The 16,207-nt window shown below is 36.7% G+C and overlaps 2 protein-coding genes across 2 annotated transcripts; both read right to left on the bottom strand.

The window, feature by feature from the left end:
• Nucleotides 1-685: 685 nt before the first annotated feature.
• Nucleotides 686-4,365, bottom strand: LOC108682788. The gene is made up of 2 exons (XM_018172028.2): nt 4,140-4,365; nt 686-2,789 (listed from the first exon to the last, which is right to left on the bottom strand). Exons 1-2 carry the CDS (start codon nt 4,149-4,151, stop codon nt 2,160-2,162), a joined length of 642 nt encoding a protein of 213 aa, XP_018027517.1. The 5' UTR covers nt 4,152-4,365; the 3' UTR covers nt 686-2,159.
• Nucleotides 4,366-12,273: 7,908 nt separating this feature from the next.
• Nucleotides 12,274-13,021, bottom strand: LOC108682783 (translation initiation factor IF-2-like; the record flags this gene model as incomplete). Its single annotated transcript, XM_018172021.2, has 1 exon — nt 12,274-13,021. A coding segment is annotated over one exon (603 nt), but the record flags the coding sequence as incomplete, so codon positions are not given.
• Nucleotides 13,022-16,207: the final 3,186 nt, after the last annotated feature.

Here is a 16,207-nt window from a genome sequence, read left to right as displayed (position 1 = left end):
TTCAATTAGAGTGTTAAGTCTTGCACGCATTTAATTCTTAAAATTACGATGTTTTGTTGCCGTCCATGATAATAGTTAAACCATGATGTGTAATTCCTTGATTCACATAGTAATTTTTTACCTGCTTCAAAAAATATTGCTGCGCGGAAAATTTGCACTTCGTAAATAGGCTCTGATGAATGAAACGGGTAATTTTGTCTGAATATAAGAAATAAAACGTGTTTGAACAGAAAAACAATTATAAATAATTATGCGTGCCTTTGTTTTTGTTTTTGTGATTATAATTTTTTTGTTTGTTGCGATTATATAAATATTGATGGCAGATTCATATGCAATGCGTTAAGTACAATTAATGCATATAGAATTTTTCTGTTTCCAAAAAATTATTGAAAGGAATGCGCACGTTACAGTGTTATGTTTGGGTAAAAAAAATCAAAATTCTTGCGCCAGTTTACTACGAAAAAATGTTTCGTTACCAGCAGGAAACGTGAGATTTAATTTTTAACATTAAAAATTTCAGAAACGAAGAATTTACATTTTACACAACATTTGATGAATATCGTACCATAAAATATTAACATTGTTTGGTTACAATTTACATGCTTGCAATTTTGAGCAGTCCATATTCAGTACAGACAAGCAGTATGAGAAGCAGGCGCCTGTAACATGTAAGATATTCCTTTCAAATTTCATATTACATAATAATGTTGGGAGTGAAGAAAAAAGCTGTGGACGGTGAGTGGACGTAACTATGATGGCGGTGACAGGTTCGTCCATGGTCGAGTATTAGAGTTTAAGTACATAAAAGAACGAAAGTTATAGATAAATAGTCCGAAAATCTAGGATATATATATCCTAGGATATATCGATAACTTATAGTCTTGAATCGTGCTTATTATATACCTGCGTTGGTATTTTCTTTAAACCTACGTTATGCCTGCTTCATACTTGGTGCTGTAACTTAGTCTTTACCGTATCTGATGAGTATTCAGTGGAGAAATATTTCAACGCTTGACCAGGTTTGAGAATAACATGCGGGCCACTACACGTGAAATGAATAACGTATTTGCACTATACAGGACTGGAATGTTGCAAACTCATCGTCGGAGACGTAAATGACGCTGAGACTGTAGAGTTAAATAGAGAGTTGCGAAGCATAGGAAATTGTGTGGTGTGATCTACATCGTGTTGCGTCACTACAATATGAATTAAACACAGAGCAAAATATGGTCTGAGTTCACATTGTTTGAGCTATACCAAATATTGAAAGCAGGTGATAAATACTTTCAACGACCGATGAGTAAATAATGCATAGCAAAGAAAGCTGCACAAAACTGGACGCCTGGAGCTTTCACTTTCTCTTCGATAAGTTTCTGTGGAGCGAAGTCCGTTAACTTTCGTAGCTGCAGATCCGACTCAGGACCGGTTTGGGCTGAAGGTAAAATTTAGTGCAGTGCCTCCTAAGGCCCGAGTTTTTGCTGCAGTAGAGTATACCTTAAACGTCGTTGGCACTCGATCCGACAAAGAAAGTGGTATAGTAAATCAAGGACCTCGCTCGGTTCTTCCTCTCAGCCGCGGTTGGGAGGAACACTTTCATTTTCTGGTGTTGTGTAAGGAACTCTCGCGCGTACTCACCATGTTTCCATGGGTGCAGCGGAGTGAGACTGACGACGAACACGCTAATAACGTTCCATTTATATACGGTGTATTTATTAAAGGTGTGCAGTACTATTGGTAAGAACCATTTACTCGTCAATTGGTTTTCATTTTCAAAATTAGTGGTACAAAATACTGCTTTAATTTATTATTCTGAGCTAAGATGCTCTAAAATAGAACACTAAATATCGAACTTCGTAGCCAAATGTAGACAAAATTGTTTGAAATGTAAAATCGAGGGCATCTATTTGACATGACGTATGTTAATAGGATTATCAAATGTTAACTAAATAATTTTTCATGAAATAAAAATTTTTATTGTAATTATGTCAATCTCGAATCCTATCAAAATTTACCTTTCATTCAACTGGTACATCAAAAATCACTCACAGACATTTTGACAATTTACTTCATAATTAAAAAAAACATAATACTACAAATGTAACAAAGATGAGGTATGGTATATAATACAATGACTAGAGGCAATGAATTCATGTCATCTACTAAAAGCGATTGTATGCAAATCCTTGCTGCTGTTTAGGCGCTTGATATTGTCCGCCTCCTGCGCTACCTCCACCTTCAACCAGGTTGCCTTGCGCATGGGCCGCTTGTGACAACGCTGTCTGCAGGTCTATTCCTCCTGGCAGGATTGGGTTGTCGCCGTCATCGTAATTGACGAAATAAACTTCCGGTTCTTCAGGAACTGAAGGAACTTCGATGATTTCTTGGCCAACCTTCGGTCGTTTGCTCAACACGTACACGACCGTCTTCTGCTCAGGAGGAGGAACCACGATTGGTTTACCGCCAGGGGTTCCCACAGGGGCCTTCACGAGGATCACGTCGATGTTCACTTCAGGTTCTGGAACCTTAGGTGTAATTGGCTTGTGAAGCGTTGGTCTAGCTGCAAAAACGTAGATTTTCCTTTTGACTTCAGGGATCCCACAGGTGCCGTCGGTGTTCAGGACTTCACCGTCTCCACACTCCCTGGCAGGAGCTCGGTATCCTCCAAAGGAATTCCGCCCTCCTCCGAATTCCTGGAGGGCTAACGTAGCCTCGCTGCCAAATCCGACATTGTTGTGTGCGCCACTGAATTGTGGAGCTGCGGACGCCACAGCCACCACCGCTGCTACCATCTGGGTGAATAAACAACATTCAGATATGGTAAAAAATATCAATCAAAGGCACATTATTTGATCTGATACTTTTCTCTAACGGACACCTTCGTCATATCGATGTCGTGAGTTGCATTTTAAAATGCTCATTATGAACTCATATATATAACAAGCTGGAATAATAATATTCATATCAAATGTATACCTAAAATTTATATAATAGCAACATCTTAACGAATATAAAAGACTTGCAAATGTGTAATTTCATCATATATTAAATTTACGCTTATTTTTTGCATGTAGGTATATTTTAACAGTTCTCTTCGTAACTTAAAACACGTACTGGCATAATCAAGAGTGAAAAATCTTTAAAAAACACAGCATCTTGAAAAGAGACATTATAATTGTGTCATTTCGCTAACTACAGGACTATTAACACCGGTTAGAGAAATAAATACAAAATTTATCCTATATTATATTTTCATTAGCCGAAAACTAAGCAAGATCATCGGTTGAAACCAAGAGCGTTATTGCTAGCTTCGAAATAACGCGCTATTGAGGGAAATATGTTGGTAAGTCTATAGCCTGCAACCTCGCGACAAAATTCCTAGACGCTGCACGTGAAAGGTCAGACTCCGTTCACCAGACATCACTGTTCCCATGTTATGGAGTGCGACGGAAGCTTGAAGCAGAATTGCCAGATGGTCTAAAAAGCGGCCAAATCCGCGCGTAAAAATGACCTATAACTCAATATATGAAAGTATATTTGTAGGTTCTGGTGTAAAAATTCCCGTTTTTACTTTTTTGCACTTATTAAAATTTAATGAGGGAGTACCGCTATCATAAATTTTAGTCGGATAACGTAATTGAAAAAAATTAAATCGCGGAATTAGTCCGGAAAGAAGCCCATCTAGCAATCCTGGCCTGAAGCTGCAAGCACACGCTAGTATAGGCAGAGCTTTGCTATTAAAGCTTATGCAAGCGATTTTGCAACAAAGTGATGCTGGAAATGGTTTAGAGCTCGATGATATCACCTTCACTAAAGTTGTAATAACGCTTGATGAACGTCATTGGTTTCAATTAAATGGAACTACGCTGCTCTTCTTCACAATCGTTTTCGAAACCGTTTAATCTGCTGCATTTTTTATCTAATATAATTTTTTAGCTACTATCATTTTAACGGAGCCATTAGCCGACATAAGTGAATGCCATCATGATGTCTTGCATACAAAAATTTCGAAAATAATTTGTCGTAAATTAGACACGAGTATTTGAAACAATTAATTGCAGAGAGCTGTTCAATCAAGACCTCAAGATCTAACGTCTATTCATTCACTGATCGTTGACAATCAAAACCTGTTACGTACTCACCAAGATCTTCATCACGCAGCGTCTTGAAACCGAGTGAAAGAAAGTTCAGCCGCTCCCTTCTATTTATAGTTTACGGTCCCGCTGTCTCTGGAACCAAGTCTCACTGATTGAGAAGTAGATTGAAGTAGCTACCAATGCTGGAATGTACCTCAAAATAGTACTAAACAACACTAGAGACGCAAGTTTTTGTGTTATTACTTACGGGAGGAGCCTAGCGCCCTCAACACCTAATGCCAGACGAACCAACCAGTGGCAGATCATGAACTGAGAGGCCACAATGCGCCTGACCGAAGACCGTGTACAGTCGCTCTGTAAAATGCCGCTCCTTTCTCACCATCACCTTGACATGAATTGGACTTTCCTCTATCATTTTTAATCGCTCGTATTTCCCCAAGAAAACTTGATGTTGACTGGCAGAGCGTAATAATTTTTTTATTTTTAAGTGGTGCTTGTGACAACCTGGTGATGTGGCCACGAGGTTGAGAATACTGCACAACTGTAGCAGTGAGTTGTGGGTTCGAGGCCCAGCTAGTTGTGGAAATTTTTTGATCTCTAGAATCGGCACTAGCTCGTATCTAGCCCAGTTTCTAACTTGGCATTTATATAGTTTTACGATGGAACTTTTCATTATATTCATGTTCTGCATGTGATGAAAGGCGCTGGAATCTCAGATTTTTTTAATTTTAGGCTTCACGGAGCTTACAAAAATAAATAGATACAAATTTGATCAATATTGATAGTAAAATAATTTGACATTCCATTGATACTAAAATTATTCAATGAAATTTTTCATGGAAAATTCTAATTACTAAAAGAATATAAATGTATATAGATTATAGTAAACTAATTTACAATTAGAAAATTCAGGTAGCAATAAAATAATCGTATGCTAATTAGTTAAATTGGGAATTGAGCAATTCATTTATTTTAGAAAATAAGTCAATAAATATTGTTTAATTGATTCGCCTCGGATTGCATCATCCACCCTTACCTCGCTCGCTATTATAATAATTAATATAATATTATTTAATACTATATTCTGGCCTTCATTCATTAAACTAATTATCTATCCTATTTAGTCAGCGATATCATTCCTCTCATCAATGCATATTGTATCATATCAAATACTGAATATATTGATTAAATTTTCAACTTTAAAATTTCTCATTGAAATCCAGAAAAAATGAAATCTTCACCTACGCACAAATTCGCTAGTCGCGACTGTGAAACAACTCCAACATATGCCATGGACAAGGAAATTAAATTACGAATACGAGAGAGAAAAGGCGAGTAGACTGCAGGATAGGCGAGTAGACTGCAGGATAGGCGAGTAGCCTGTAGGATAGGCGAGTAGACTGCAGGATAGGCGAGTAGGATGTAGGATAATAGCATGGAAGAACTGCATGTATCGCACTCTTCGGATGTTAGAGTGCAACTGGTGTGTTACGCTCAAAATTTGCATTAAATCTTTCTCCGTACGCAGAATAGCTCGGCACTAAAGAGACAATATTCCTGTACCACAATATCACAATAATGTGGCAACAACCATTCTGCTAATCTCACTTTGTTCAGCAATGAATATAATTTGTTTGATATATCTGCAGACATGGGAGCCTAATTTGATGTTAGCATTTTGTTGAGGGGGATTTGAAGTAAGGAAAGTTTTTACTTAAATATGAGCTGATCAAGATTTAAAAATTACAAACAGAACAAAAAAAAAAAATATTTTCCATTAGTACATAAACAGCCTAAAACACTAAAATTGATTCATTTATTTCTTTTTATATACAAACAAAAATTCTTCAAAATTTTCGTTATTTTTGTAGGAAGCTTCTCTCTGTACAAATAATGTTTCGAGCTTCAATGAAAAAATTCAATATTACTACTGAAATAACGTTGAAAAAAGTTTTGGAGAACTAACCTCAACAATCCGCGTCCCTGAGGAACTTAACCTAAGAAAAGAAACTTACTAAAGAAAGAGAGGCAAGAAAATGGCATAATCTGTGGGGCGACGTAAGGAGGATCTTAAGTTTTTGTTTGGAGAAATCAGCAAAGTCAACCACTTCGCTCACCAATCTACGCCAGCTCGCGACAAGTGCACCGCAAGCAGACCTACGGGCTCCTAAAAACGAGCGTAAGCTACGCAAGGGAAATTTATGTCTCCATCGCAACAAATCTACGATGATTTCCAGAATAAGCACCGATCCAGCAGCATATGTATGTAAATTCAATCCAAGCTTCTATGACGGAAAACTATTATATTAAAGCATAATTTGAACGAATATTTTCGCATATTTAAATTAGCAGTAGACGATGAATGTTGAACTTTTTGCGAAAAAACAATACGACAACAGCAATGGCCAGGTAAGGCCCACCCATGCATATTAAATATAAGCTATTATTTTCAAATATTTGTTATTGGAATGTCCTGCAGCATTAATTTATTGAGTTTAAATGCACCGTGCATGTGAGATGCGATTTTCTCTATCATATAGAGATAAAAGATTATCGTCAATATTTATAGTTACAATATTTTGTCTATCATATAGAGATATAAGATTATTTTAAATATTTATAGTTACAATATTTTGTCTATCATATGGAAATATAAGATTGACTTCAATATTTATAGTTACAATATTTTGTCTATGGGATGGAGATATAAGATTATCTTCAATATTTTTAGCTATAATATTATCTCTATCATATAGAGCAAAATGTTATCTGCATTCGGCAGAGAGAGAGAGTGCAGTTTTGTGTTCAAGACAGACATGCAGAAACAAAAAACCTATTGGCAATCATGAGGTTAATTTTTTCCCCAGCTGTACTTATCTCGTGGCAAACTATATTGTTTTTTATTATTTATCTCGGTCTCAAATGGAATATGGATTGAAATTTGCGGGGTTAGATGAATTTCCTAATATAATTTGTATCTGATAGATAATTGTTTATCATGTTTATGTGATTCTGATGAGTTTGGTCGGGAGAAGCAAATGAATTTAAGAATCTAACTTGAACGAATATTAGCAACAAACAAGTTTCTAATGAATTAAACTACCATAATAAAAATATGCAAAATTGTAATTTTAAAGACCCGTATTTAATTCACACACATTTTTTAATGAACAGTATGGAAATTTTGCTAAATTTCAAGTGAGTTTGAGTGAGATTTGCCTGTAGCTAATTCGGTGATTGGGATAGTTCTGAACAAACGTTCATTTATAACATCCACATACTTACTATCAGTTCAACGAATAATAATTGATATATTTCGGTCTGAATAACAATAAGTCACTGTTTAATGTGATCATTTATTATTATTAAAATTAAAATGATTGAAAATTTAAGTAATCAAATGAATAACTTGAATACTCTGATTAGTGTTTTACGAAATCTCTCGGCAGCAATTTAATTTAAACTGAACGATTCAAGTTCAGACGCTCCAGGGTGATCTTCTGGCAATTTACTCATGATTCATCAGCTGAATGTTTCAAGTTCACGATAAATAAACATTAATCTCCTTGTCAACATTGAACGATCGCAGAATTGAAGCGAATGTAAGAGGAATAGACACGAATGAGCATTGAATGGACACGAATAACCGATCGCTGAACTGGCGTGAATGAACGAAAAATGGACACTAATTAATATACTATATATTCTGCACGGTCCTGAAAAGTTCGCTGATTAAAAAGTCTATTCAAGTTGCAGCAAATCCTTTCTTGGTTCACTTAGAAGTAAGTCCCCAGCCAACAAACGCAGAGGTTTCTTATCCATCACCAGCAAATAATGTAAAGGCCGTTGTACTATTGCAAAAACATCAGCAGGCATACCAACAAATTAGGCTTGCGCTACGACCATAATTTATGTTGAACTTTAAATAGAAAGGGAATCATGGCATGGAAAGTGGCAAGCATAAGCGGGATTATTGGCATGTCGATTGCATACCTGAATCTCAATGGCCTTCAGCTTGACATCCATGTAAACATCACAGGCAAGGGGATGGAATAAACTTTATAATATGATTCGAAATTACCCAACAGGCAATGTCAGGTTGAATAAGCGTTGAAACAGCGTACTTCGCGACGTTGAAATAAGGTTGAATAGTAGTCCAAAATTAAAAGTGAATCAACGTCACTTTTTTCAACGTTGTACATTTTGACGTTGTTTCGACCTTGAAATCGCGTTGAATTCCGACGTTAAAAGCGCATTCATAATAAGTTTTATCAGATTAATGTGTTCTATCATGATTGTAGCATTCACGCGAATGAATTTCAACGTTGAAACAACGTCTAAATGTACGATGTCGATAAAAGGATGTTGCTTCAATATTCATTCTGGACTAATATTCAACGTTATTTCGAAGTCGTATTTTTGTTTCAATGTTGATTCAATCTGATATTGACTGCTGGGTAAAACCTGGAGGAGGGAAGAGAACGTTATTGAAGTTAGTATTAATGTTATTACCTCCTAATAATGTGATTTTATTAGGAAAATTCTTGTAAAATGAGAACTACCAACCCCGAACTAAAAATTCAATAAGTTAAACGTCATCGAAATTTAAGCATTATATTATCTATTAACAGCCTGCGTTGGACATATTAAAATACATTTAAGGCTCTCACTCATCTTTTCTACTAATATCCGATATTATGTCAACGTTGCATAACTTTTGGATCATGATTTGAATACATAAACATCGGAAAAATAGTACACTTCTGCAATATCAATACACTTCGATCGTTAGGTTTTCAGACTTTAAAACCTATGTATATCCTCAAACAAACGTGAAATAAAATAAAATCTACAAATTATTCTAAAAAAATTTCTACACAAGCTTTACTCAATTCAAAAAGTATGTCTTGATTAGAGAAATCCGATCCGGTTAAAGAAGTCAACAGTGAAAACAGCTTCATCTTTGAACGCTAACATTTAATTTGTTGATCAACAGCAGCGCGTAACTTGCGCCTAGTCACGCCTGTACGCAAGCGCGATGCGCAAACTTTAGGAACTGTTCATATTCTCCTCTGCACAGCGTGTCTCACTCTGTGCAGAGTGTCTCGCTCTGCACAGCGTGTCTCGCTCTGCACAGCGTGTCTCGCTCTGCACAGCGTGTCTCACTCTGCACAGCGTGTCTCACTCTGTACAGCGTGTCTCTGCTCTGCACAGCGTGTCTCGCTCTGCACAGCGTGTCTTGCTCTGCACAGCGTGTCTCACTCTGCACAGCGTGTCTCGCTCTTCACAGATTCTTAAGGAGTACACATGGCGACACGGTATTTCCTGATACACATTAGTGACTCATAAAATATACAATATACATGACAAACAAAATATGCGGGATCTGGGATACATTTCTTACACAAAAAATGTCTTAAATGCTCCAAAAATAATCCATCATCCTATATGCGGATCCAATAATCGTTTATTTTCTATTATTACTTTACCGTGTAAATTATTTGATAATTATCCGCTGTTTTAGATCATCCGGTTATTATTAGGTTAGGCTCCGGTAGATGACTCCGGTATCGCGGCTCCGGTAGATGACTTATTATTAGGTTAGGTTAGGTTAGGTTAGGTTAGGTTAGGTTAAGTTAGGTTAGGTTAGGAAATAATTAATGCAAAAATCCGTAATAATTCCTGCGGCAGCGTATCGATAATTAATACTCACATTTCAAAATTCATGCAGATCCCTCAAATGTTGAAGGAATTATGAGTGGCCCAGTTGCTTAAAATATGTTTATTGGATTTAATTAAAAAATAATTCATGTAAAAATCTGTAATAATTCCTGCGGCAGCGTATCGATAATTAATACTCACATTCCAAAATTCACACAGATCCGTTAAGTATTGAAGGAATTACGAGTGGCCCAGTTGCTTAAAAAATACATTTAATGGTTTTAATTAAAAAATAATTCGTGTAAAAATCTGAAATAATTCCTGCGGCAGCGTATCGATAATTAATACTCATATTCCATAATTCATACAGATCCGTTAAGTATTTAAGGAATTATGAGTGGCCCAGTTGCGCGAGTCCGCTGGCGAGTCCGTTGGCGAGTCCGTAGAATTGTCGATCGAGTTACGTTCACCATCAAATTTCCGAAATTCGCGTGTTGTGTGCTTTTCGCTTTAATCATAAATCTGCCCGACCCACGTTTTTTTGGGGCGAGCCATAATTTATTCTCTACTTTTTAGTCCAAAAGAAAAACGTGGTTTTTAAAAAAGTTTTTTTTTAAGTATTTTATTTTCTCCTTTTTAGTCCTACATAATATTCAGTTTATTTCAGTTGGCCACGCAAATGCACGAAAGAAAATTCTTTTCGAAGTTCTGTAGAAAATTGTATTCGAGGGGATACATTGGTGCATGTAATTTCATTTCATATCACGCACCAATTGAATAAATTTCACGCATTTCATTGAATAAATACGCCTGGAAACGTGCAACATATTATTGATTATTGTATTGTCATCGGGAGCTGAGCTTCCCCAAAAAGATTCAGAGCGCTAGCTAGCGGGAAAGTTGGTGAAATATCGATTGCAAGATTTGATCATCACAGACGGACACGAAAGCGAGCTAAAAAAACGTCGTAAAATATAACTCAGTACTCACTGCAGTGAGTGACAGAGAGCGCATTTTCTCGTCGACGAAAACTTGAAGTCACGGACAGACTGACAGACATACGGACGGACGGACATGGTGAGCACAATAGTGCATTTTTTCCATAAATGAGAAAATGCGCTAAAAAGGAAATCGATTACGACTTTTACAAATCAATTACGACAAATCGATTACGACTTTTTTTTTACCTCGATAAAAACTACGCAATTCGACTGCCATTTAAGGGATAAATGTAAGCAAATGAATATATATGGGATAAGCATTGCGAATTATTTGGGTAGTTAGTTTTTTGCTGTTTCTATTGTAATTATCTTCTAATATAAATCAAGTGAGCTGGTCGAAATTGCTGATATAAAAGGAATGGACAACAACGATGTTATTTATAGGAAAGATAAACAACAATAAAATGATTTATTATATTGAGCGCAGACGCCTCATTATGCGATTTTTTTTGCTCAAGAATGATAGTGAGGCAAAGGAATACTGACGCATGAGGATGACGATGAGGATGAATTCTCACTTCCGGCCCCAAAGACATTTTTAGGCCTTAAAGAATTGATTTTTGGCACCAACGCTGATTTTAAATCCCAGGAATTTTTTTTACGACAGCCGCCATAATGGGTTGTAAGGGATAGAAATGATTGATATTTATATATCGGAGTATTGATTGTATAATTTGTTTATAGTCCGGAATTTTAAATTGTCATTTTAGTTTAGAGTTTACGGGAGGCTAAGTGCGGAAGGAGGAGGTGATTAGATTATTCTGTCGTGGAAAGCCGGAGCGGAGGTATGTGCTGTGTTAGATTGTAAATATGTAAATATATATGTTTATAGATTTGGTGCGGAATAGATTTGTGAATATTTAGAGTTTATATGCGTTTTAATGTTTGTTTACTGTCAGTTATTTATCTATTTTTATTTGGTTCTTTTATAGGAAAGCCTCAAAATGGAAATTTAGCCTCAAGAGCTAAGCATTGGGCAACTGATCTAATCATGTGGTGCATTTTTTAGATTACCTGGGCAACTGATCTAATCATGTGGTGCATTTTTTTAATTACCTGGGCAACTGATCTAATCATGTGGTGCACTTTATAAATTACTTAGGCAACTAATCTAATTATGTGGTGCACTTTCTAAATTACATAGGCAACTAATCTAATCATGTGGTGCATTTTCTTAATTACCTGGGCAACTGATCTAATTATGATGTGGAGTAACAACTTTCAGAAATGACCGTCGGGAAGGCAATTCTAGTACTTATTCATCGACGACAAGCAATCAATCTATGATAAAATTCTGGACATAGTCTTCTGTAATCTTTATCTTTTAGATTCTAATTCCTGAAGCTCAAAGGAAAACGCATCGGTTTAATTTTATTTTTTAAAATTCATTTATCTCTGGAGGATTTAAAAAATATACATATTTTTGAAAATAACTATCGAATGTTATTAAATGCTCACACAATTCCCACACACTCCCTGCCTTCAGTTGGAAATTTGGAAATAATTGAAAAAGATAGTATGGTTTTCAGTATATTATATGAACAAGTTACATTAGATCGATAGAAGAAACATCATCTTAACAATTGAATAATGACTTTTCCTGGGTCACTGAGGACAATTTCAAGCATTTATAACAGGTTGATTTATCAGGTGCCTGTGGGTCTATGCGTAGCCTGAACTGGGGACTGGAGGGCTGCTGTATCCACCACTGGGTTCTGGAGGACTGTAACCACCTCCAAGTCCTCCACCACCACCGCCGCCAATAGCTCCACCGCCATATCCACCACCGCCTCCACCGCCACCTCCACCAATAGCACCACCGCCATATCCACCACCACCTCCACCACCTCCACCAATAACTTGTCCCTGAGACGCGGACTGGCTGAGGGCGGTCTGGAGGTCCACGCCTCCAGGCAGCTGTGGGTTCTCGCCAGGTCCGTAGGCGACGTAGAAGACCTCAGGTTTGGTGGGCGTTGAGGGCACTTCGATCACCTCCTGCTGCTGCTGGTCAGGTCTTTCACTAAGGACATAGACGAGCGTTTTCTGCTGAGGGGGCGGCACAACGATGGGGTCGATGCCCCCATCCTGCTCAGGGGTTCGAACGAACACGAAATTGTAGTGCACCTTCGGGTCCGGGATGTGTGGGGGAGGGGCGTACGTCTGCTCGTGCTTGGGTGCGTTGTACAGGAAGAGGTTCCGTGTCACGATAGGACGACCGCAGGTACCGTCAGCTTTCTGGACCTCTCCTCGACCACACTTCACCTCCACCTCCTCCACCGCCACGGAAACCGCCATCAGGAGCTGACGACACGCCAATGGCCAAAGCGCACAACAACTGTAAAAAATGAAAGCGTCTCATGAAACTTCAAGCCTTATTGGTTTCAATTTATCGTCAGTTCCATCACTAAATTCAGAAAAATTCTAAGTCTTTAATAAAGTTCGACAGACTAAGGCGGCATGAAGTGTGTCAGATAGATTCGCAAGTGACAGCCAGGGTATTTTACATCTCATCTGAATTAAGAAGAGGAGATACATTGTATTATTCACAAAATTTGAACCTAGAATAAGCCTTTAATGTAGGGTTGATCTCATTCACGAGTGAAAGGTATAGTTAATTAGTTTCACGGAAGTTGTATTTCTAGTACCCCATAACTTCAAATTTTATAGTAATGAAACTTCTATGTTTAGTATCATCTTAAGATGACGCGAGACCTGAAATCTGAAATTCTCTTCACCATTTTAGTTCATTTGACTTGCTCTGTTGAATAAATATAATTATTGTTTTTGCAGTGCACAAGCAACCGACACACTTCGCAATCCCAATTTTTCTAGAAGCGGTGAATTTCATGCGTCATGAACCCGACTCATCGTACGTCCTGAACCTCAGTCATCGTATGTCATTACGAGTAAGCGATCGCCTGGTACGACAACCTGGCACCTTAATATCATATAATTACTGGGCGTATTTTTATGGCAATGAAAAATTTGGCAATGCACAGCAATCAAAAAAATAATGAACTAAAAATAATTCAATATGAAGCTAAAATTATTTTGAGAGAATCTTAAAACTCAAGTTTTAGACACATGTACAATAATTACGCGTGTTAGAAGGTGACAATTTGTTTTAAAGTAAATAAATAATAAAAGATAAATCAATTGGAAATCAATTGTTGAAATAGTTATTTCATTTTGAGTTACTGGCGTTGTAAACTATCAGATGACGATAGTTAATCAGCGAATGATTATCGCATGCATATGCATTAATAATTTTTAATCAAAGCCTGCTAACGACAATCCTAATTACGAACCGGATTCATGTGAGGGAAGTCAACTAAGTAGTTACGAATAAGACGCATTTAAGCGTGGCTATTCATATTAATTTCCGCATAATACAGTTTTGAAAATTCATACACCGTTTCTTTCAACTTAAATTTCGTGTGTCGCTAGACTTGCTAGAATTCATTAATCTCAGACTAATTAAAACTTTATTACTATGCATAATAAATAAATACCAAAACATTTTCGTATCTCAAAGATAGAAAATATTCTTCCTGAGTCTAGACGGACGCGCAAGCATTGCATGCGTGTCTTGTCCTAGCATTGCATGGCATTGCCTCACTCTAAACATTGTCACTGCACGACATGATGAATGTTTTGCATGTTACGAACACTGAAGACTGTGCACGGTAGTCTTGCGTGTCGGTTAGTCAATGCAGGAAGATATGCTCGGAAGAAACACGGTTCCAGGTAATCAGCAACAACGCAGGACAAATGTCCAAGCAACATAGCAAGACAAGAAAATAAAGTAGAGTATGGCAAGGAAAACACTTGATTTGAGATCTAATAGCTGTAAAGATTCAAATTCAATGTAAAAGCAATCAGGTAAGTGATTTCAGACCCGCTGTCGTTCAGCGCGGGAACGAACATTTAGTATCCGCGACAAAAACGGGGGAATGGGAAACGCAATCTTAGGATTGAATTTTCGTTATTAACGTATTTTTTACTTCAGGACTGAATTGTTTATTGAGTTTGATTCATTCAACGCTGACCATGTAGGAAAAAAATGAATAAAGCACATGAATTCATTTGTTTATAAATACGTTCCAGGCAGAATTCCCTTAGAAAACAAAAGAAAATTGTCGTACAGAATCAAATGGAAAATTAATGCGTCGTGCGAGGGAAATCTTAAAATAAAGTTCAGAAGACGATTAGAATGAATAGTTGGATAATTTTCATATCGTCACAGGAGCAATTTCCTAAAATAATGACGTATGAGCGGAAACTGCCTAATTTATGATTGACCGACTTTTAAAAAGCGGGATTGATCAACATACAGTAGCATTGCATGCGAACAGAACAAGGATCTAATTATGGAATTGAAAGCATTTTGATTATTACAGTTAACTTAATAGGAGCTATGAATATGAGTACATATGAGTATAAATAATATTGAGTGTTAAGGATTTGTTAGTAGTGATTTGGGTCAATGAAAATTCTGGAAGAAATTTCTAAAAAATGAGTTAAATATTTTGGTAAGTTCTAAGGAGTGACTTTAGATCTGCAGTTATGGAATACTAAAATTTGCCCGAAAGTACTGCGAATAACGGGAAGGCCTTTAATTCGCTACAGATGTATGCAGATCTCTAAACAATTAAATTATTGTAGATTTTACTTCAAAATAATTAATGTATGCCAATAACCGGAGAATATAGATAAAAGTTAAGTAAAAATAGATTGGTAAAATATACGTGAAATTATCAGCAGATATTCCTTCCATCAGAAATGAGTAAATTGCCAACGTCTCGAGTAAAATTAGCAGATTTGTAAATGAGAAGTAAGTTACCTGAAGTTAAATAGACTAAACAAGTGCATAGTTCAAAAGCCGATTACAGAGTCAATGAATATCAAATCAATTCATTAATGTATAAAAGTTCAAACTTTTGTCTCTAGGTCTCTTCCAGCCGAGGAATAACCTATGTGCCAAAAATTTAACAATGGCCATGCGAAGTGTAATCTTGACTATCACAGTTGTAATTCCATTCAATATTGATAAATAATTATAATCATTAGTAAAAAACTGTATATAAATCATATTGCAATTCGTATATTTTATTTTGAACAACATTTTTTGAATAATTTGAATCCGAAATAAGTTAGACTGAAAGCATAATGACCTCTCTGAAGGATACTTAAATCATTGTACATAAGTGGGCATGGTTACTTGACAAATGAATAATTGCGATGAAATATGCAGGAATGAAATCAATCCATGACAAGTACAATGTTAACAAAATTATGCGAATTTAAGACACGTGAGTGCACACAGCTGTGTAACTCACCACGAGCTTCATGCTGTCGGATGATGAGTCTCGAGTGGTGGTCAACTGAGTTGTGATGAGGTGGTTAGGAGCCTCGGCTTATATAGACCTGCTGATGTATGGCCCACGGTAG

Source organism: Hyalella azteca, unplaced genomic scaffold, assembly GCF_000764305.2.
Source record: "Hyalella azteca isolate HAZT.00-mixed unplaced genomic scaffold, Hazt_2.0.2 contig16688, whole genome shotgun sequence".
Classification (NCBI taxonomy): Eukaryota; Metazoa; Arthropoda; class Malacostraca; order Amphipoda; family Hyalellidae; genus Hyalella; species Hyalella azteca.
This window is presented reverse-complemented; position numbering and strand designations above follow the sequence as displayed.